At 41.7% G+C, this 22,475-nt stretch overlaps 1 protein-coding gene across 21 annotated transcripts in view; it reads right to left on the bottom strand.

The window, feature by feature from the left end:
• Positions 1-15,937, bottom strand: part of EPHA5 (EPH receptor A5) — a 369,517-nt gene extending 353,580 nt beyond the window's left edge. For 10 of the 21 annotated variants that reach the window (XM_090036836.1, XM_090036837.1, XM_090036849.1 and 7 more), the window contains exon 1: positions 15,471-15,936. In XM_090036836.1, coding sequence (XP_089892962.1) covers positions 15,471-15,615 — 145 coding nt within the window. In that variant the 5' untranslated portion in view covers positions 15,616-15,936. Of the gene's footprint in view, positions 1-15,470 lie in introns of all 21 variants that reach the window. The other 11 variants (XM_090036838.1, XM_090036835.1, XM_090036843.1 and 8 more) reach the window with 3 other exon arrangements.
• Between the last annotated feature and the right edge of the window lie 6,538 nt (positions 15,938-22,475).

Here is a 22,475-nt window from a genome sequence, read left to right as displayed (position 1 = left end):
AGCATTCAGTATTGGCCCCAAAAATCTCAATCGGGGTACCCTTATAGAGGACTGTATGCAAGCTATGTGAATAACTTATTTTTTAGTTCACAGGCTGCACACACCTCCTAAAAAATGGGAGGTGAGGATTCTGTCAGAAATAACCGAAAATTAAACACACATACATTTGGCAAAGCAAAAAGTCACAACAGAAATTTATGGTGAAGCAACACATTCAATTTTTGAAGGTTGTTTTAACTTTTGAAATAAACTGAAGTAAATTTTGAAATTAAACATTTTAAAATAAAAAGCTGAAATGTTACTTATGTTTCTTTTAAAAATTACAAAATGAAAGACTGACTTTTCAAAACAATTTTCATCTCAAACAATTTGAGAAAGTTACCAAGAATTCACATGAACGCACAATTCAATTTGAGAAAGTTAACATGAAAATTTCTGTTCAACCCAAATAGACATTTTTGGGCAATGAACCCCGCCCCCCCCCCCAAAAAAAAAAAAAAAAAGAGCATGGTTTAAATTACATGTTTGGACAGGGTGGGATTCTAAAAATGAAGTGTTTGGGCAAATAGCCATGACATGCAACCATGAGGAACCAAAAGCTAATTCTCTTCTCTTTTGCTTTCTTTCCATTTTATCATGTTTCTCTACATTCTGAAGGCACCTCCCAAGCTCCTTTCAGAAGCACTTTGGTCTTGTTTCATCCCATTCATGACTGGCCGCAAAGTGCTGAGCACTCTTACCAGAATCTAGCAGATGACAAGTTTAAACACATGAGAAGTCTCACTGAAGTGAATTGGGAATATTCACATGCTTAAAAAAAACGTGGTTAAACATTGTATTTCTTTGAGGCCAGCACCTGGCAGCAACGATCCCTTACAGAGGACATGCCAGAGGTAACAACAGCAACTCAAGTCACAGGGTTTTACACTGAACTATCATAGGGAACCCTTTTGAGGATGACACTCTTCCATCATTTTTCATGCCTCTACCCAGCCAAACATACATTGTTCAAGCCCAAATCTATTTTGATGGAATCTAGACCAACAGTAGTTAATTCCCCAAATTTTCTTTCCAGTAACCAACATTTTATCCTCTCATAATCCTGAAATAGATGCAAGTCTTCCAACAATGGTGTATGTCAAAATCACTGTATGAATTAGTCAGTAAGACTTCAGCATAAAGCAAGTTGCTGTTCTCTCATCCTATTGCTAAGCCTAAGGCAAGGGTCATATCAACAAAGCAAATGATCAATAACAAATTGAGTGGCATGAAACCAAAGATACCTCACCATCCGTCCTTCTTCATGTTGGAGTTCACAGCACTACCAAGACATTTCTACCACAGAGGGCCCTTCATCATTACCAGTCAAACATTTTCTTTTGCATAAATCTGTATCAGTTTTATTATATGACTGCTGCTTTTAATTTTCTTGCTGCTTTCCCTGTTGTGCTAACTATTTTTTCAAAGTTGTAACTCCAAAGTGCTCCTGATAGTAAATAGCAATAAAAAAAAATGCAGAAAATCAAAAACAAATGAAAACGTAACCCCCCCACTGAAAAAGAAACCAAAGCCATCACAAAACAGATGTGTCATGTTAATTATTTGCACAAAAACCAAAACAAGAGAAAAATTTGAGAAATATCCATTCATATGCTATTAGAGACCAATGCCAGAAAAATGTAAATTATGGTGCATACCTAATATTTATAGCCAGTTAGAAAAAAAAACACACACAATTTAATGAACTCACAACTTAATATTAACTATAGTTTTATATTATATTATGTTGGCTCAGTTCTGCTATAGATTATGATTTCCTTTCAAGTGACTGCCAAGACACTAGAGTCTATATCAGATTAATAGATTTTAAGGCCAAAAGGGAAGAGTATGGTCATAACACAGGCCACAAAATTTCACCCAGTAATTTCTATAAGACTGTCACTTCTGTTTTAGCATATTGCTCAAGATGAGTGGGACATTGCCCGTTTGGTCAAAAAAGCCTTCTAAGCCAAAGACAGGTTAATTTAGAGAGAACACAATACTGATTGTGGAATGAAATTAGAAGTCTCAATTCTGTGACCAGGTCTATCACTTGGTATACAGACGCACTGAAGCAAATATGGAGCGTTCTAGATAGTGTCACTCACCTTAAAAGATCCATTTTCAACAGCACGGACATTAGTCAGTTCTTCCTGTAACACATTTGGGCAGTGCCTAGAAGTAGAGCTAGCCAGGAGATTATTTCCCCCTCCAATGACAAATTTGGACAACATTCAAAATTTCTCCTAATTTTTCTTTCAATTTTTCATCAAAAAGGAAGCATAATGATCAAATAAAAAAGAAAACAAATAAAAATTTCAAGTTTTTGGCAATTCCCCTGCCACTTACCTCCTATTTTTATTTGCAACAAAGATTTTTTTCACTAAAATATCCATTAAATTTAAAAGGCATCATTCACTGGAGAAAGAGATATAGTCTTTTTTGTTCACCCAGCTCTATCTTTGAGTTTCAGTGGGGATTATAAACTATACCAAGAGTACAAAAGATCTCGGAACTTGAACTGGCACTAGCCTTCAGGGAAAGTTTCTCATGCTGATGCAGCTCTGTCACTGCTAATGATAGAAACACTAGTAAATACAAGAGGCTTTTCAGAGAAAGCTTAAGTGAAACAGTGGTAGAAATGTCAGCAGCTCCTTTGAACCCTATGTGCACTGGTGGTCTCACTATTCTTTCCACTGATGAAGATGCATTGGTACTGTGCTAGCAGATTTCCCCAGCATGGGCAAGGCTGTAAAGCTATATACTTTCCCAGTTCATTGACAACACTGGGAGCTCCAAAGATTGAGAGGGCACATCTATACATGCATTTGATCCTGGATAGGTTTACTCATGAGTAAACTACTTGCAAGTAAATGCTCCCGGGCGGCATCTACACATGCAGAGAAGTGAGAGAAGATTGGCTGCTAATAGCAGCAAACTGCTCCTGTTTCCTAGGGTCCTGCAATGGGCCACTGCCACCACGAGGGGGAACTCTAGGCTCCCCCTGGGTGCTAGCCCAAGGGATGGCAAGGAGCACAAGGCCAGGAGACAGCTGTCTCCTGGCCAAGGCTGGGACATTACACCCTGACCCCAGGGGCTGCCTGCTGCAAGGGTGGTAACTATGTCCCTCTTTCCTGGTAGCAGAGAGCTCCTGGTCCCGATCAGGGGCAGGGGACTTGAAAAGACTTGCAGGGCGGAGCAGGTCTTCCGGTGGGGCAGGTAGCAGCTAGCTCCTTGCTAGCTGCCCCACCAACAGAATGGGCCAGGGGGCTGGGACCTACCCCTAGCCAGGACAGTTCCCACCCTGACCCTGCACATGGGCAGTGGCTGGGGAGCCTGGGGAGTTGGGTGGGAAACAATTTGGGGAATTTCTTCCCTGCTCAGCTCTGCCAATGCAGAGCTGGTTGGGGAACAAACTCTCCAGCTTGTTCCCCACCCAGCTCCGCACTAGACAAAGGTTCTCCAGCACCAGCCTGCAACCACAGAGCTGACACTGGGAGAAAAAGATCTCCTAGCCCCTGCTCCCCACTGCAAACTTGGAGCAGGGTCTTGGAACGCCCTGCTCCTAGGGCAGGGGGATATAGTCCCCACCCAGGCTTCAGTGGTGGAGCCCACTCCAGCAGGAGGCAGCTTCTGGGGGCAGGGAGCAATCTCCCACCGCCTGATGGGTGGACAGCTGACCAGGAGTAGATTTGCTCCCAGTCAAGCATCTACATGAGTGCTACTGCACCATTACTAATCAAAAGTAAATTTGTAACTTGCATTTGCAAGTAGCAAATTTATTTGCAGTTAGCGAGATTTACTGCGTACTATGCATGTACACATGTAGATGCACATGCTTACTGCACAGCAAACTACACTAGTGCACAGTTAAGCATCTCGTATAGATGCGCCAGGAGATGTATACAATCTTTAGGCCCTAAACCAAGACACCACAGCTATTCAGGACTGACTCAGAACGTCCTCAAATCTCACTGAAGTCAATGGAATTTAACCAAATGCAAAAACTCCAGTGCTTTCCTAAGTAAAGGACTGGGTGATTGAAAGAGAAAATCAGACTTGTGCTTTTAAAAATGCCTGTCATACCACAGGAAAAGAAGACTTCTGTTGAAAACTGGGTCCATGAAATGTCCTTTATAGGCATTTTTCCTCCACAGAATGTGCATATCAAACTATGTTATGCATTCCATTAAAACTCAACAAAAATTTAAAAAGACATGTCGCAGACATAACTATAGCTGTCAGATTACCCAACAACTCTCAGTTAGAGAAGATTCACAAGATTTCAGCTGTCCCACCCGCCAACAACAAAGCTTTCCAATCCACAATAATGACCATTTTGTTGCTTTTGAATTCATTCAAGTAGAAAAAAGTAACTGACATTATGTTTGGATGGCTCTTGGGAACAAAGAACATTTAGGATGATCTATTGGCTTTTCTGATGTTTGACAGCATCTATGTTTTTTGTGAGGCTGATGGTAGAAAATCATCATAAAAATATTGCTCTCCTACTACCTTATGAAAATACAATATTAGCAAGAAATCAAGTCAAGGGGAAAAACATAATGATAGTGCAGACATAAACTGCTAGATTACAGGAAATTGACAATGTGTAAAGAAAGACATGATATCTGCAAATGATTTCATTCATTTTGCATGTGCAAACTGGAAGAAAATTGATCGTTATATTGCTAGACAAATGTTCATGTAGGAGTGCTGTGAATTGTGTACATATTGCTGGTGAAATATTGATTTTCTTCCAAGAGTTACTCTAAGCCCCATGAAGTGTCCTGCTTGCATTTATGGTTAAACATGGATAGAAGAGACTCCTTTCTCCCCAGCCCCCAGCTTCTCAGCGGCCTACTAACAGAGTCCCTAAATCAGCCAGAAGGGAGTTACAGAATAATATGTCACACCTCCCAGAAATGTAAGCAGCTGGGGCAACTGCTCTGGGTGCTGACTTTGGGAGGTAATCACCTTGTTGAATATGAGGGCAGAGGGAAAGGGACAGAATAACATCAGCTGTCTCCACAGCCACATTATCACCCCAGCAGCCAGAAGTTACTGCTACCCCAATGCATCCCACTGTCTTGGGAACTTGGCTTTTTTCTTATGCCTTTTTCCGCAACAAGAAACTAGGAACATGTTGACTTCTGTCATCCCAGTGTCTGCTGGTGACTTGGAAGCAATAAACACAGGAACAAGCTCCAATCCCATTCGGGAGACTGAGTTTGTTTCTTTGGCCCAAAGCCTGAACTGATATCTGTTAACTTGGTCTGCATGGAGTTTTGAGACACTGTGAAGGTACAACAGATACTGACAGACAATCGAGACTGTACATAATTTGCAAATGGAAACACCAGTATGGGAATAATAACTAAGTGCATCCTCCTAGTTCTGAAAAAAAGTCAATTGAAGGAGGAGTGGGAAGAAGCAGTAGCATACCTACGGTAGGGCAACTGGAATACTGCCCCAGGCACCAAGTACAAGGTTTTTGCCATGAGAGTGGAAGCCCTATGTTGCCCCTGCCCAGCTACAGAAGTTGGGAAGCCAGCACTAAACCAAATAGTGTATTTGCGGAGTGGGGACCAAGTGGAGTGAACAGAATGGTGGGCACCCACCTCTGCCCTCACGGGGGTCTGTGCAATTTGAAATACCTCATTTTAATTTCAAACTTTCTAAAATGCTTCATTTAAAATAAAATCAAAATAGATTTTGAAATGATGAATTTGTTTTAAACTAAAAAAGCAAAACATTTCCTTCTCCATGCTTCAATACTAGCCACTTCAAACTGTGGGGTATTAAAAAAAAAAGAACACATGAAAAGTTCAGTAAATTGATTTCCATTGGCAAAATGTTCCACAGTCCCCAAGTCAACCTACACTTCATGGGTAAGGAACTAATCTGCCAGTGAAGAAAACAATGTGGTGTTTCCTGCTCTACTAAAGATTAGTTTTGATACCACAGAACACTCTTTTGGCTAAATTATCAAAAGGATTTAAGGACCTAAAGCAGGACTTAGAAGGAATTTTGGTGCCTAAATTGAAAACCCCAATCCTGAAAATCCCTATGTAGCTGCTGCCTAACCTAGGGAATTCCTAGATTCCATACGAGTCAACTTTTGAGGGTCAAAATTCCCTAGTCTCCAAAAAATTGTTCTGCTACACATTTGCAGAAATGCCTGAGTCTTATCAGGGCTGAACAGCTCATCTCAGTTCATCCCTAAGCTGCAAACAAGCTGCGTCTTTGTCTTTGGAATGAGGGACTCATTCTCAGAACACACCATCCATCCAGTTCTGAATCCTTACAACACCTAAGTAAGGGGCTGGGGATGACGACGCCGACAATGAGGAGGATGACTATCTAACCCCTCCTACTGAAGTTCCATTTTATGAAATATTAGAATTTTCAAAGAGCCAGAGAGGGGAGAGTACAAGCACTGAGATCTGGGCATCCATGTCCAAAAGGATAGGCATGGGTTCTTGCTCACACTTAGGCATTTTATTCAGTGACAGCTCCATGCAGAATACAAACAGTTCTCAGACAGCAGGGATCAGAACTCAAAGTTCTCCCCTCCCAGGGGAGTGTTTTCACTGTGCTACAGAGTTGTCTCTCTTGCTGTCTTTCTAGCCAAATGCAACTTTATGGTCCTCTATGCAAGGCTTCAACAGTAGGTGTGGAAAGTACATGTACACATCCACACACATGTGATGTTAGCCCTTCGTCTCTGTGCCTGTTTCCTCATCTGTAAAACGAGGATAACCACATACCCCTACTGCTAATATTTCTGCAAAAATAAAGGTGTTAGAGATTTGGGGGTGCTCAGATACAGAAAATAAAGTGCTAGGTTAAAAAACAATAGTGAGGGCAAATAAGGATTACTAAGCTGAGGAAGACCTAAAGAGACTAGAAGCTGTGGCTATTACACAAGGCTCCTCGCAATACCGTTTGTGAAATCTAATAGAGAACCAATCACTTCCACTTCCGCAAGGTCTGTCATGCGAATGCTCAGCTGGTCACGCAAAGAGAAGGGCAGAGTGAGGACAAGCATGATGCCAGCTCCCAGCTCCCAGCTACGCTCTAAGGGACTGCTACATTTGCACGTTCCCCTTAAATATGCTTTTATATTCAAATGGGGCTTTTCCATGTAAAATTTCAATGAACCCAACTAACCTTTGTGGGGAGGAGGAGAACGTGTCCATTGTACAAAAACTGCACGGGCAATTAACAAAGCATGAAACATAGTTACGAAAACTGAGCTTTACAATTAAAAAAAATGTGTGTAATATAGTTGGCCCTGAATGAAATATCAATGGATTAGTGAAGTTCTCTTAAAGTTCTCCTATAACAGACTCAGCTCCTGTCCTTACTGATGCCAGGATCAAATCCTAGTTGCAAATGAGAAAGCTGCATTCATGATAGCAAGTTATTTTAAAATAGTTATTTTTGAAGGTGGCTCTAGCATATGCATAGGAAAGTCTGTCAAGGCTTGTGATTTCTTTGTTTACCTGTTATTGATTGCCAAGGTGAAGCACTGATTGAAGAGGTGCTGCCTGTAGCAGTCTTGCTGTGACAAGCATCACTGCAGTACAGTTAAAAAAAATGCTCAAAACTCAGATCTTTTAAAAGAAAGCTTCCCATCTCTTTCATTTGCTCCAAGGTACAGTTCCATTTTTGTAAGGTACTTAAACAAGTGTTTAAGGCCATCCCTAATCAACAGAGTACCTAAGCATGTAGTCTGATGTTAAACAAGTGCTGAAGTACCTTGCAGAATAAAAATGGACTGCTGAACTGAGGTTTATGAATGTAATCTATATGCAGAGTTGCCCCAGTTCAACTAAGAGCCTGAGTTAAAAATAAAGATTATGGGCAAATGATCAACTTAGAGTGTAATGAAAGAAGACAGGGAATAACCCCATATCAGCAACTCATAATTAGCTGCCTGCATGCACTTCTCTTACCCAGTGGTAAGTGAAAACTAAGTCGTGGTACCTTGGCTCACTTTTCAAAGCTTTCACTAACCATGAGGTAAAAGTGGACATTGAAGCCATTACCACAAACTAGCTGACACAGTACTGCCAGTCTCCTTTTAACTCAATGTATTTTTTCCACTTGTTCATGGCCTCATTTAGGTAAACTGGTACAAGCCCCTATGTGACCATTCTTCTTTCTATGTGTTATTAATTTCTGTGTGTGTTATTAAATAAGAATGGCTTGTTTCAATTCAGTGTAAGTTAATTAGCAGAACACTTAAACTAAATCAAGCTAAGCTACTCTTCAATCAAAGCAAGAAAGTGCCCCCTCAGGCTTTACACCGGTTTAACTAAACCAGTGTAATTAAACTGGCGCAAGTTTGTGTGTAACCACGGCCCTCTTTGGATGGTAATCTCTGCAGAAGTCAATAGATGCATACAGCAATAAATTAAAAGGGAATCCAGCTGCAAATATCATGAACTTTGGGTGAGGGAGGAATAGTTTCAGTTAAAATAATCAGATATATTGACTTCTATGGGCCTAATTCTTCTCCTACTCAAGGCCCAAACATACAATGTAACCCAAAAGTATGCACCCCTGCACCTTTGGACACCTATTAAACGTATTGCAATCTTCCCTCAGGACTGCTATACAAATGTATAGCAGAATCAGGAATTTAGACAGAAAAGACTTAAAGTCAGTCACTGAAGTTACACTACTGTAAAACTGGTGTGTGAGGAGAATGAGACATCAAATGGCATAAAATAAAGTACTCTGAGTTTTTCTGGACCATTTTTCAAGTGTTATTCTCTCTTTTCATATTATAAAGCTTTGCTTTTTAATGCATCTTGTAAGCAGACATATCATATAATCACTGAAACACTGCCTTGTATGGATTGAACTTTATTTATTGCATCACAGAAATGAACTTGAAGGCATGGGGTTGAATAGTATATTATGGTTTAAAACCATTACATAAAGGTTGGGAGAACTCACAGCCAACAATGCAAACTGTACTGTTTCCCATTGGAATAACTGTCAATTTAAACAACTGTAACTTGATTTGCACATACTGACTTTATACATCAAATTAAGGTGTCAATGTTTCATTATAAGCTGGTTTACCTATCTGCAGATATTTAGAACCATTTTAAACACAACTCTTAAGATACAGCTGGATTCAGATGCAATCTTGTAGTCAGCTGTTTTTAACATATTTTTTATTTTTTTCAAAGTATACGTGTGGCATTTGCCATAAGTTGTCACCTTTTTTTAAAAAGCCTATAGGCTTTCAAATGCTTTTTAAATATTAAAAGCAAATAAAAAAGTCTTAATATGATGTTAAATTAAAACTGGCATTTGATTCATTCTAAGAATTGGATATTTTCTCTGAGCATTTTAAAAACAAAGAGATAAAACTGACTGAAGTATGTTGAAGGACCAGACCCTAAAAGCTCCCTTTTATGTGAGAAGTCCTTATTCACATCAATAGTTATGCAACAGTCAATTTGAAGTCAAATGAATTACTGGTATGAATTGGCAGGATTGGGTCCATTTATTGATACACAGGAAAGCAAAGAACTGTTTCAAACCGTCAAATAAAGAGAAAATAAATATATGTTAAAAGCTTAGACAAAATTCAATGCATCTGTTCACTTATTTTTGCATCATACATTAAAATACTGCCAGCTTGCACATGTTTCCAATTTAGAGCATTATTAAGTGAAAGAGCTGCACTGAACATGTGAATATATGAAGTTGAGACTGTAATGGCCATGTAATACTATTTTAAAATATTATCCAATCGATTGGAATATCTTCAAAGATAGATATGCAAAATGTATTTAGAATTTTTTAAGTATATTTACATAATATGTTCCCAACAGATTAAAGAGGAAAGACAATTATCTAATTGGTTAGGTGTATATTCACTGATAACATACCTAAATATATATTTTCCCATTGCACTGGAACAATGAAAATTATGCCACTCCATCAAATAAATACATATTCTCTCCAGACTTTGGAATAGCTAGAACCTTTCCAGTCTCTGGGGTGAACAATTTGCATTTTATAACTTTAATCTAATTCTGCCTGTTTACGCCTCTGTCCCATTAATAAATAAAATGCATAAAATTAAACTACAAAACGAATAAATAAAATCGAGTTATATAAATCCCTTAAACTTTAGTTAATTAGAAAGGAGAAAAGATGGGCATTTCTAGGTCTATTCTTCTGTTTGTAAGTTGCTGAAATAAATGTAACATGAGTTAAGAAGAGTCTGCTTTACTACTGAACTGTCTACCTTTGCCTAAGTGACATTTTGTCATATTTCCATGAAGTGTGTTTCTTTTTCAGTTGTTTAACAATCCACTTAGCAGCTGTTATAGTGCTGTCTTGTCAGCAGTTATTTCTGCTGAGACTCTCTAAATTAAAATATACTTGATATTTAATGGTAATTATGCAAGTAAGTTGTTTTGGATATTTTATTGAAAGCAATCAGAAAATGTAATGTACACAATTATTTTAAAAATAAGCTAGCATGACACTTTTTAAGGTCATCTGAATTATTTCCAAGTGCGACCTGCAAAATAATCCAAATTTACTTAAAGTGAAAAACAAATCATGCCGAGGTTTGTTTTTTTCTGTAAAGAAAAAAAATTCTCCTTTCATTATAAGCTTTACATAAATCATTTATAAAAGGCACTTCCCAAAATCTAAATCTTCATGACAAATTATTTTACATGGGGATTTTAAAACAAAGGACATGCAAAAAATAATCTTGTATGCCAGTGCTGTCCCTAATGCCTTTGGCAGGTCAGAAGTTACTGCCAAGTAAAGGAAGAAACACACCCTACACACACATGAATCTGTCTAGGCTCATATACTGTGCCCATCACCATGGTATCTGCAGGCATGTGCCCACTTCAAAATCAAGCAGCTTCCAGTAAAACATTAGCTGCTATATTAACATTGCTATTTTCCAGTCTTGAGTAACGTATTTAAGACTAATTGATATCACTGTTGTTTTTGATGCAAGCAATAATACTAAAGATACCAAGTATGTTCACTCAGTCCATAAAAATAAAACATGCATAACAGTAACCGAAGGGAAGTAATTTCTCTAAGGATATGTCACAGGTAATGCTTTCAGTTTAATAGACTGCATCTGCAACAGTGGCCCTTGGCTATTTTCACTACAGATGAATTTCTGAATACGCACTCAGAAAATAATCTCAAAAATACAAATAATCTGATTCTAACTAGTGAACTTTGCAAAGGAATTCAAACAGCCTGTATTCAAATACAATACTGTCCTGAGCCCTCTTCCTTTGCTAAGTGTTATGAAGTAAGATGTAATGGAAGGCAGTGTGACTACAACTGAATTGCTTTTCTCCTTATAACAGAAATCACAGCCAAAAATTTTCATCCTGGAATTCTGAATTTAGGACCCTAAATCATATGTAGGTACTTTAAAACTGGCTAAGTGTTCAATAGTGCTAAGCTCTGAAGCAGATCACATTAAGAACAATGGAAGTTTTTGGATACACAATACTTTTGAAAAATCTAGCCCTATAATAAAATTTACAGAACTACCGTTAAGGTTCCAACAGTTTTAAATATTGCCTTATGTTTTAAAACGAAAAAAAAAATTCCTCGAGACTTTCTTCTCTATGGCTGTGCCAAATATGAATTCACAGTACATGATATGGATCTTGTAAGTCCTTGAATAACAATACCACTGTAGGAAAAAAAAGTAGTTCTGTTTAAAAATCACTCAGAAAATATTTGATTCGCAATATAAGTGAAAATAAATTCTCAAAATTATTACCAGAATTCAGACGCTATTAAGTTTATACAACTGTATGGTCAAAAAAAGTATTTATTGTCCAGCCTAATTTTTTTGACAGGACAAGAAAACTCAAAAGCAAAAACAGAAACTTTTTATTCACCAGTCTATACCCACTTAAGAAACCTTGAAATCAAATGAGCTTGGACAATTTCTACCAGCTGAGGATCTGGACCCTAGAATATGCTTTGAAATCTCGGAGAAGCAACATATGGTATGACTTTAGCGACGGAGGCTCTAATGAATTAGGCTTGATTCACTGCAGGGTGAATCGTGTTCAAAGCAGAGATGTTCAGCAGTAATTGGCCAAGAAACCATGCTGTGAAAAGCACTTGTCAAATAATGCTTGTTTACAAATAAATCTCCAAACAATAAAGAGTGGCTGTTATTCAATAAGTTCAAGTCCACCTCTAGCCCTCACATAGCAGTGGCCTTTCAGGTTTAAATTCACGGTGAACAGAAAAAGTACAGGGAAAAACAAACCCTTGTGAAGTCAATGCTTATTGCACTAGTGCCCCTCCATTCCCTTTCTCTGAAGATGGCAGTAATACATTTAACTGTGCTATTCCATTACAGAAATCCCAATACTTTTTCCAACAAGGTAGAGGTCCTGTCCTGCAAATTGTTTTTTCCATCATTAGCCTTTATTCAAGTGGGATCATCCCTCTGACTTCAGTGGGACAAGTTACATGAATAAAGATTGCTTATGTGAGTAAAACATGGCAGGATCAGGCCCACAGCATCTCTATTTTCTCATTATGTCTGAAAGCATGAGAGTAAAGCAGAACAGCAAAACACACGTTCCCAGCTTAAGGACCACTCCTACAAACATCCCTACTAGTAACTTACTCATGAGAGTAGTCTTCATTGGGATGACTGGCATGAGTGAACTTCTTCCTAAGCCTACGTGGGTTTGAAGACTAAACCTGAAACACTTTACCGGTAGCAGAGAAATCCAAGGAAATGTCTACCTTCCCCTAATTTGTCTATTCTGTAGCCCGCAATGTTCACTTATTTCACAGCCTAGGGAATGCGTTGGTCCCTTCCTTTGTACAGTGTTACTGTAATCTGCATCATTCTTGTTCTCTAAAATACAGTAAGCTATTTTGCTCAGACCACAGCTATGAGTGTCCTGCTCCTCAACTCCCTAACCCCAGAGGCAGGAATTTCCTCAAATAAATCACCATATGATAAAACCTAGTCTTTCTAATGCAAACTCGTAGCATTCACTTAAGATGCAGAGTTCTTGGTCTGAAAGCTTTTGTGCTACAACTTGCATATGAATCCAAAAATAATAAGTCTCATATATCATCTATCTTGTCTATATATATATCCTGGGATTATACACACACACACAAATTCAAGCTTCAGAAAAACTGGGAAACATCCCAACCAAACTGAAAAAGCTTGACATATATCTCTGCACATTGACTTACAGAGATGAAACTTTTAAATTGTCAGCAATAATCAGCACAGACATCCTTTCTACTTGTCGCAGTATTACAGGGTAACAATCGTTATGTCCCCATTCCTCCTACCGACTTCCCTCCCATCCTTTCCCCCACCACAATGTATTTAGAGGAAAAAACAAGTACATTTGTATCAGAATTTGAAATGCACCAGAAATCATTTTTAATGAGGAAGGTCCCCCTCCCCCCACCTTGCATCCTCTCTCAGTTCAGTTTAGATGCTTCCCTGTAGGTTGGATTCTGTTTACTGCACGGTTCCTCATCCCTTTTTAGGAGCTGGGACCTCAGGCTAAGAAAATAGATGAGCAGTTTAATCCAGGGCTGATGTTCCCAGGTTTTAACTTGCATCAAAAGAAGCTGGGACAATCGTATACAGGCACAGCTTGAATGGCAATTCTCTTGAATTAACTGTGCTCGTCCTGGGGCAGGGCATCAAGTGGGATGCCTCCCAGGTACTTCAAGTGGGACAACCAGCCTATAGGTCCTGTATGATTTAGGCAGATTCAAAAAAGGGATTGTACAAATTCTTGGAGGAAAGGGGCATCAAGAGAGGCTGAGGGAATTGGGCTTACTTAGTCTGGAAAAGAGAGGACTTGAGGGGGGATTTAACTGCAGCCTTCAACTCCCTGAACAAGGGAATGGAGCTAGACTATTCTCAGTGGTGGCAGATAATGGAACAAGGAGTAACAGTCTCAAGTTGCAGCAAGGGAAGTTTAGGTTGGATATCAAGAAAAACTCTGTCACTAGGAAGGTAGTGAAGCACTGGAACAGGTTACCCAGAGAGGTGGTGGAAGCTCCGCGTTTGGAGGTTTTTAAGACCCGGATAGACAAAGCCCTGGCTGAGATAATCTAGTTGGGGATGGTCCTGCTCTGAGCAGGGGGTTGGACTAGATGACCTCCTGAGGTCCCTTCCAACTATAATTTTCTATGATCAGTAGCTACTGAACTGAGCAGCGGAGTGAAGGCACAGACTCTGAATCAGAACTTAAATGCTGGAGGCTGCAGGTGGGACAGGAACAGTGGAAAAAACCCTGCTCATACCCAGTTCACTCTCCCTTTCAGCATCCACTCTCTGCCGCGGTGTGATATAGGGTGCTGGGCATGATGCGACTCAGTCCATCTGTTCTATACAACCCCAGGACACAAGTATTAATCCCAGGAAAACTGGGAGCCTGTTTGCAGCCACTGGATGAGGCTGGGGTGGGGATATTCCAGGCTCCAAAGCTGGGACAATTGGGATGAGTCATGAAGGGTAGATTGAGAAATGCCCAGGCAAAGCCACAGATACACACATACACACGCACACACATGCATGTGGAGCCTCCCATCACACATACACACACCACTGCAGACATACCACTGTGCACACATGCCCCATTACACACACACATCAGAGCACACATACTTGCATGTGCACCCCACATTGCACACATGCACGCACACACACAAACACACACCACACGCATGTACACACACACACACCATTTCATCGACATACACATGCATGCACCCTTTACATACACACACACACGAACACAGGGGCACCACTGCACGCACATGCCACTGCACACATGCACATGACCACACCATTGTGCACATGTGCCCCCTTACACACGCACACCCACACCCCCCTTACACACACACAAACACAGATGCATGCATGGGCACACATACACCATTACACACACACACACACCATCATGCGCACAAGTTACAAACACACACATTACACACGCACGCACCATCACACACACACGCACCATCACACACCCCATTACACGCACACAATTCACACCACCACACACCTATACACACGCGCACCATCACACACACCCTGCACATGCACCATTACACCCCCCACACACACCATCGCTCACGCACACACGTTCACACTCACCATTACACCCCCATCGCACACACAGCCCATTACACACACGCACGTGCACACGCCCCCACACCCCATCACACACGCAGGCACACACCGCGCAGCCGAGCACTGCGGTTCCCCCGCTCCCGCCCGCGCCCCGCACCGCCCTGCCCGGCGGGAGCAGCGCCCGGGACGGCGCGGCAGGGGCAGGGCAGGCAGGAGGGCGCTGGGGACGGAGACCCGGGGCGGCAAGTTGCGGCGCCCGCCTCACCTTCGTTGCCGGCGCTGGCCCCGCACAGCAGCGCCCCGCACAGCAGCAGGAGGCAGGTCCCGAGGGCGGCCGGGGCGCCGCAGCAGCAGCCGCCGCGGCGGGGGCAGCTCCGGCCGCCCGCCCCCGCGCCCCGCGGCGCCCGCATGCTGCTCCTGCCCGCCGGCCGGCCGCGGCGCCTAGCGCATGGGCCCGCGCTCCGCCCGCGCCCCTCGCCTCGGCTGCGGGCACCGGTGCAGCAGCACACGCAGGGACAGCGGCGGGGCGGGCGGCGGGAGGAGGAGGTGAGAAAGGGTGTGGAGGGGGCGGGCTGCAGCTCGGCCGCCGCTACGGGTCCCCCCCGTGCTCAGCCCCGCCGGCGTGCGCCTCCGCTCCGTGCCCGCGGAGCTGGAAGGATGCCCGAGTAACTCCCTGCCACGCCGGGAGGAGGAGCGGCAGCAGCGCCCGCCTGGCTTCTCCTCCCTCCCTCCCTGCTCTCCACCGCCTTCCTGGCATTGCAGCGCGGGGGCGGGGGGAGCTGGCCACCGCGCTTCAAAAGCCCCTCAGCCCGCCCCTCCCCCGCCTTGGGAGCGAGATGGGCCTCAGCCCCCCACCCCCAACCCGGTTGCAGCCCCGTGGGTGCTTGCGTCCCAAAGCTTGCAAAGAACAGTTTCCCCAACGGTTTTGTTCTAATCCAAGATAACATCTACCCGCAGATGTATTTCCCCAGCCTGGGCATTGATGCCCTGCCACTCAGCAGGGTTGGTAGGCAGGGGGTTGTCCCAGTTCTCAACCAGGGCTGGAGGGCACCTGATCCACCCACCGCCTGAGGCAGGAGCCTTCAAATCACCTCGCGTGCTCCGCACAAAACTGCCCTCAGCCCCCCCCCCCCAACACACACACACCTGCCTGCTCAGACTGGCCTGGAGGGTGGAGAGCTGGGCTGGCTGACACCCCCTGCATGTGAATCATGCAGGACAGCACTTAGCAACCCTTTTTTGTACCAGGACCCATTTGTAAACAGCGATGGCCAGTCTTGACCCCAGCCCCCCAGGGCATGGGGAGCCCCCAAGCAGCCCCCTGCAAGCTGGTGAACCAATGGAAAAGGAAACCCCCTCCTGGAGGGGGAAGGTTGCCCAAATGCAACAGGGCTCTAAAAACATCATCCGGAGGGGAGTTAGAGGTGTCGCCCCCCAGGACACAGGCAAATTGGGCTTGCTTCCCACAGCACTTTCGGGAAGTCACGGGAGAGCTCCTGTGCCTCGGTTGGGAATGATAAGCTTCCACGCCCCCTCTGGAGGCTGTGCCAGTTTACAGTGCACCACAGAGTCTCGGTGGTCTTAGCACAGGTCTCTTAAGAGCAATTGTGATAATAGAATTAAAGCTGTTGAGATAAATGCAGCAAAAAGAGGGAACAAGGTGGTCCAGCTTCATATCAGGCGGGCCTTATGTTTGCTTCTGCCCTTAAAAGATTTTTAGTAGTGGAAGGGAAGAGCTCTATAGCTTTGTCATGTTATATCTCCTTTCAGGGCTTCTCCGGAGGGGTTTTCTTCCAGAAATATCTTGAATCATTGGACATACCTAACCAAGTTAGCCAGGCTGTTTTTCTGAAAGATATTCTTGCAATAAGAGCCTCCACCCTTTTATTCTGGCTTTTTGCTCCTTCCCCGTGCTATGGCCCCATAGCTGATATTCTCATCTTGTTCCCGCTCCATTCTGTTTTCTTTCCTTCCACTTCCTCCATACCTGCTCTCATCTCTAGAAATGGGCACAACAGTAAAGAGCTTTAATATACATGATGCTATTTTATGCCACATACAAACTCGTGGACCTCAAACTGTGGCCTACTTGAGGCTAGTACAGCATTTGACAGTGGTCTGTAGAAAGCTAGGTGGCAGTGTGAACAATTCTAAACTTCCAGAAATCAGAAACCAGGTCTTAAAAATAATAATAAATAAGTAAGTTGATAAATATCAGAAACTGGCCTAATGTAATAAGATTTTCAAAACAACACCTTTGTGGGGGGGGGTTCCCCCTCATGCCTTTCCAGTACCCTTATGGCTCATTTTCAAGCTTCCTTCCTCCACCACGAAAAATCCTACAGGTTTTAAGGAATGAAAATCGCATGTCTCCAGGATCTGTGTCTCCAAGTAAAACATAAAATAGCACAAAATTTAATGTGATAAAAGCTGGCAACCCTGTTATATGGACCTTGTTGCAAGCTAATAAACTATATTAAAAGGCAACTAACCATACATTATATACTCATCAAGCATAATCTCTCCATGTAAGCAATTGCTGTAGTTGCTGTGAGGCTGCTACACAAATACTGCAGGGAGGAAGAGAGTATGTGCCTGACTACAAAGAAGTGGGTCTACGGGATAAAATCTCTCTCTCTCTCTCTCTCTCTTTCTGTCTCTTAAAATGTGGTCTATGCTATGGAAAAGTTTGAGAATGCTTGAAAACTCTGTAAATTTTCACTGGTCTCAGTCTCTTAGAAAATCATGCATGCTGACTTCAGATCCTCTAATTCTGATGCATTTAACACATTCAGAGATAACATGTCAAGAAAGGATGATTGTGGCCATCTCATCTGACTTCCTGAAATATATTTACATGCACTTTTCATTTTAATAATATGGAATAAAAGAGGTGTGAATAAGAGTTTGACAGACATGCTGAGGATGCATACTTGCTTGTGCATTCAGTCTTCCCAAGATACTGGCCCCAGGAAGATGGCTTTGAATTCAGCTCCAACTGTTTGCTCTGCTCAACTTTTCATTTACTTTTTTTCTTAGTTCTCTGAATGACACAGCCCCAGCCCCTTCCCATTTGTGATACTTCACATTTCTGCAAGAAATACAGAGCATCAGAAATTCATCCCTAGAGGTTTACTCAACCATGACAGTTCCTTGCTTTGGCAAAAAGCCCATTAAGGAGATCAAAGATTTGACTTTATATCCCCAGTAAGAGATCAGCAAAATGAATGAATAAATAAAAACAAGCTTCCATCATTTTGGCATGTTTGCATGAAGGCAATTTTAAAAAAAAATTGTTGTGAATAATCAGTCTCTTCCTCTATTTTCATGTCCTCGGTATACTGTGGGTGGGATTTTTAAAAAGTCTCAAGCACTGGCCCTTCTTTACTCCCAACTAAGTCCATGACCAAAGTCCCATAGATTTCAGTAAGAGCAGAGTTAGACAAATACATGCTTCAAAATTCCACCCTCATCCTATTGAAGTCAATAGGAGGTTTGCTGTTGACTTTACTGGCCCTGGGATTTCACCCTATATATTTATACCCCAGATGCTATAATTGAACCTCCTATTCCTGCAAGATGTTCTTGTATCGATGTGGTTGCACAGACCAGTTTTCAGGATCAGGGTCAGACAATTATAATGTAAATATCATTAAACCCATAAAGAGTAGCAACATTAAAAATAGCTCAGCACAAATTTGGGACAATTGGTATTGTACTCAGTACTACCATATGTACAGTTGGTGAACTTTCAGTAAAAGCACAATCCTCTCCTTTTGAACCTCCAATGAGGGTCATCTGGAGACATTGGGACAGGGCTAGATTAGTGAAGAGAACAATTCTTAGATAAATTTAGACTTGGATTTAGAGATTTTGAGTAGTAGATGAGTACTGGACATTCTTTACACAGCATTCTTCAAGTACAACACCCTTGGTATTGTACGATTTTTCAATAGCATTGGCACCATACAATAATCAGAGCACCTGCCAAAACCTAAATAGTGCCTCACTATGCATTATCCTGCAATAAAACATCTTCTGAAGTAGTCATACATCACAAGGGAGAAAAATGATGCAACTCATAGGCATATCTTCCTGTGCCATATCTACTACTGTTAAAGGATCAAGAAAGGAATCACAGTACTTTGCAGCATGCTCCTTTGATATGCTCACCCAAGTGAAAGGCACGTGACCCATCTATTTCCAACTGTAACATCAAGGTTACACTATCCAGTGCTACTATTAATTTAAGGCACAGTGATAAAAAAGACGTCGTAAACTTTCTCTAAAGAAAGCTCCTAGACCACATCTTCAGTGGAACTATAACTGATGCTAGCTAAGAATCTGGCCTCAGGCTTTGGATAACAAAGACGGTGACACAGGTGGTGTCACAGGCTTACTCTGGAATAATTTACTTTAATGCAGGGTAAAAGCTAAGTAGACACCTAAAGCACAGCCTTGCACTGGCGTAGGTTGCTCTACTTAAGGATAAAGTTACCTTATGGAAGGTGAAGAGTAACTATAACAGTACTTAAACTGATGCACCAGCCATGTCTGCTACCCTACCGATTTCATCCCACTGCACACTTTGCTCAATGTTACCCAACTTTCCCAACACCTAGTGGTCACGTACTGCAATAGCACCTGTTGCAGCCAGCTAGCTTAAGAGATGGTGGTGGGTCCACTTTTTACCTGAAAGTAAAATCTGGGGTGAACGACTCCACAGTGTGACCCTTAGAGTGAGAAGAGTATGATGCAGTGTATTTGCTTCCAGGGATTTTCCATTTCTAAAGGAATACCAGTAACTCACAGATCTCAGAGAGCTCCAGAATAGGCAGAGGTGAAAGAGGGCAAACCTCCCAACCAGTCCTTTGCTAACAAAACTATCACAGAAAAAGAATTAAGTGACACAAAACCTTGAATAAAATCCCAGCTGGTCAGAAGGCTCCACTTGTTGAGAAACAAAAAAATGATGTGGTTAGACAGATGAGTCTTTGATGTCACCATCAGTTGTTTGTTCCCTGTTTTCATCTGCTATTTGACAGTCATATTATCTACTGTTTGGACTGGCATGTTTGTATTTTGGAGAAATTTCAGATGATGCATTAGTGACATCTTAATTTTCTAGGAAACACTGAGATGGATTGTATATGATTCATAAGCTATTTATGAAGATCAACAAAGTTCCAGGTTTTATCATCATCTGATGATTTTTTTCTTAACTCCTTGTTAGATACCCTCTGCTTTGGCCTGCCTAACTTCTCCTGCATCTCCTATGTTGGCACTAACCCCTTTTTGGATACCCTTGAAGGAAAAAAAAAATTGTCTGTCAGTCTCCTTTGCTGCTAGAAGAGGCATCTTCCCCCTTGGTACAGTAGGATGTTGTGTTGAAACGCAGCATCATTCCGTAGATACGGAACTAGACTGTGGCCAGTCCTGACCGTAGTAGTCAAGACATCTACAGTTTTATTTTAGAAGCTGCTACCAATCTATTCAGTGACTTATATCAAGGCATTACCCCTCTTTTTACCAGTTTTCCCCTTCCCCCTGCTCTTTTGACCATAAGCTTTTTGGGGCAAGGGACCCTCTCTCATGATATACATGTTCAAGGTCTAGTACCATGAAGCTCCAGTTCCAGTTGCCCTCTAGATGCTACTGTAACACAGCTAGTAACAATAGAGGCTGAGTACTACTTAATAGGCTCCCAGTTCCTGTGCCTGAAATAGAGTGGAGTCACTAATTAGGAGTCTGAAATGCTATTTATTCCTCACTTCATAAATATCCCTCAAAGTTCAAATCACATAGCACTACAGAGAAGTGAACAAGAATTCATAGAAGTCAGAGAGAAATCAAATCTTGCCTCTCCACCACCTATTTCCCTGCCAAGCCAGACAGTATGTTTTGAAAAGTTTTGCTCAGGTTAGCATGGGCCTGTGCCCTGAAATTATTTAGCACATTGTGCTAAATCTTGTTTACAGCCTACATCTCATTTTGTTAATTTATTTCTATTATTCCTCCTTACATCCTGCCTATGACACTAAATAATTTCACCCCTTCCTTGGTGTTTACACTCTTTAGATATTTGTGGGCAGCTACACTGTCCCCACTTAGTCACTGCTTAGCAAAGTTCAATATATTTAGCTCTTGTCATCTTTCCTCCTGCGTCAGACCTCCTGACCTCTTGCAATCTTTATTCCTGTACTTCAGATCGCTCCCTTCTCTAACGTTTTTCTGCTAATTGTTTTGGCCCAAACTGAACACAGCAGTCCAAATATGGTCACATCAAAGCCATTCTAAGCTCCCAGCTCTGTGGCACAGTCCCTTTGTATATAAGACTTGAAACTGAATTGGCATTTTTGTTTCAAATGACATTGCCAACTTGTATCTAATTTGCTGTCAGCTATCACTGACAGATCTTTTTTTCAGAATTATAGTTTACCAGACATCATCATATGCCTGAGTTGAGATTATTTTCCTTAGATATACTAATGTGTGCTTTTTTAAATCAAAATTAAATTCAGCTCGGATAGTTCTCCATCTATACTTCCATCCTCACTCAAGTTCTCTTTGTCTTAGTTCTCTGTCCCAGCGGATGTTAGCAGCTCCTCCTAATTTTGTTTCATTTATTAATTTCATTACTGTACTGTACATTCCACCATCCAAATTATGTATTAGGACATTGAACAAAAATAACTGTAGTAGATTCTTTTAGTAACTCCCCTGCTAGATACTCCTTGTATCATATCCTTTTCTAAAATATAAATATATACCTACATCATCTCCATTATCCATTAAGTCTTGAATTCAGGAAACACTTAGGCACATACTTATGTTTAAGGATGTGAGCAGTCCCTTAGAAGTCATGTTTCGATTTCATTTATGAGACAGAGGCTCTGCTTTAGAATAGCAGATACACTTAAGCTTAACTTTAAACATACATAGTTCTGCATTTGCCTCAGCTCTGTGTTTTTTAAAAAGCAGTCACAATAACATAGCAGGCAGAAAAGATCCCTCCAAGAACCATATTTCTATAGCTTAGCAATGACCTTACTTTTTCTCAAAGCCTCTTGAACCCTCACATCACCATCTGTGAAGAAATCAAATGCATATTTAAAATCTAAGGAGGGCAGTCAACTGCTTCTGGTTTCTACCTGTTGTTTGTACATTAGGTAGGATCTACCCATCTAGATTCTCACAATACATATTCAGAATTTAAAGACATATTTCTGTAAGAATATGCTTTTTTAGTCAGTTTTTAAAAAAGCAACCT

Source organism: Crocodylus siamensis, chromosome 2 (genome assembly GCF_052110815.1).
Source record: "Crocodylus siamensis isolate JL-2025a chromosome 2, ASM5211081v1, whole genome shotgun sequence".
Lineage (NCBI taxonomy): Eukaryota > Metazoa > Chordata > Crocodylia > Crocodylidae > Crocodylus > Crocodylus siamensis.
This window is presented reverse-complemented; position numbering and strand designations above follow the sequence as displayed.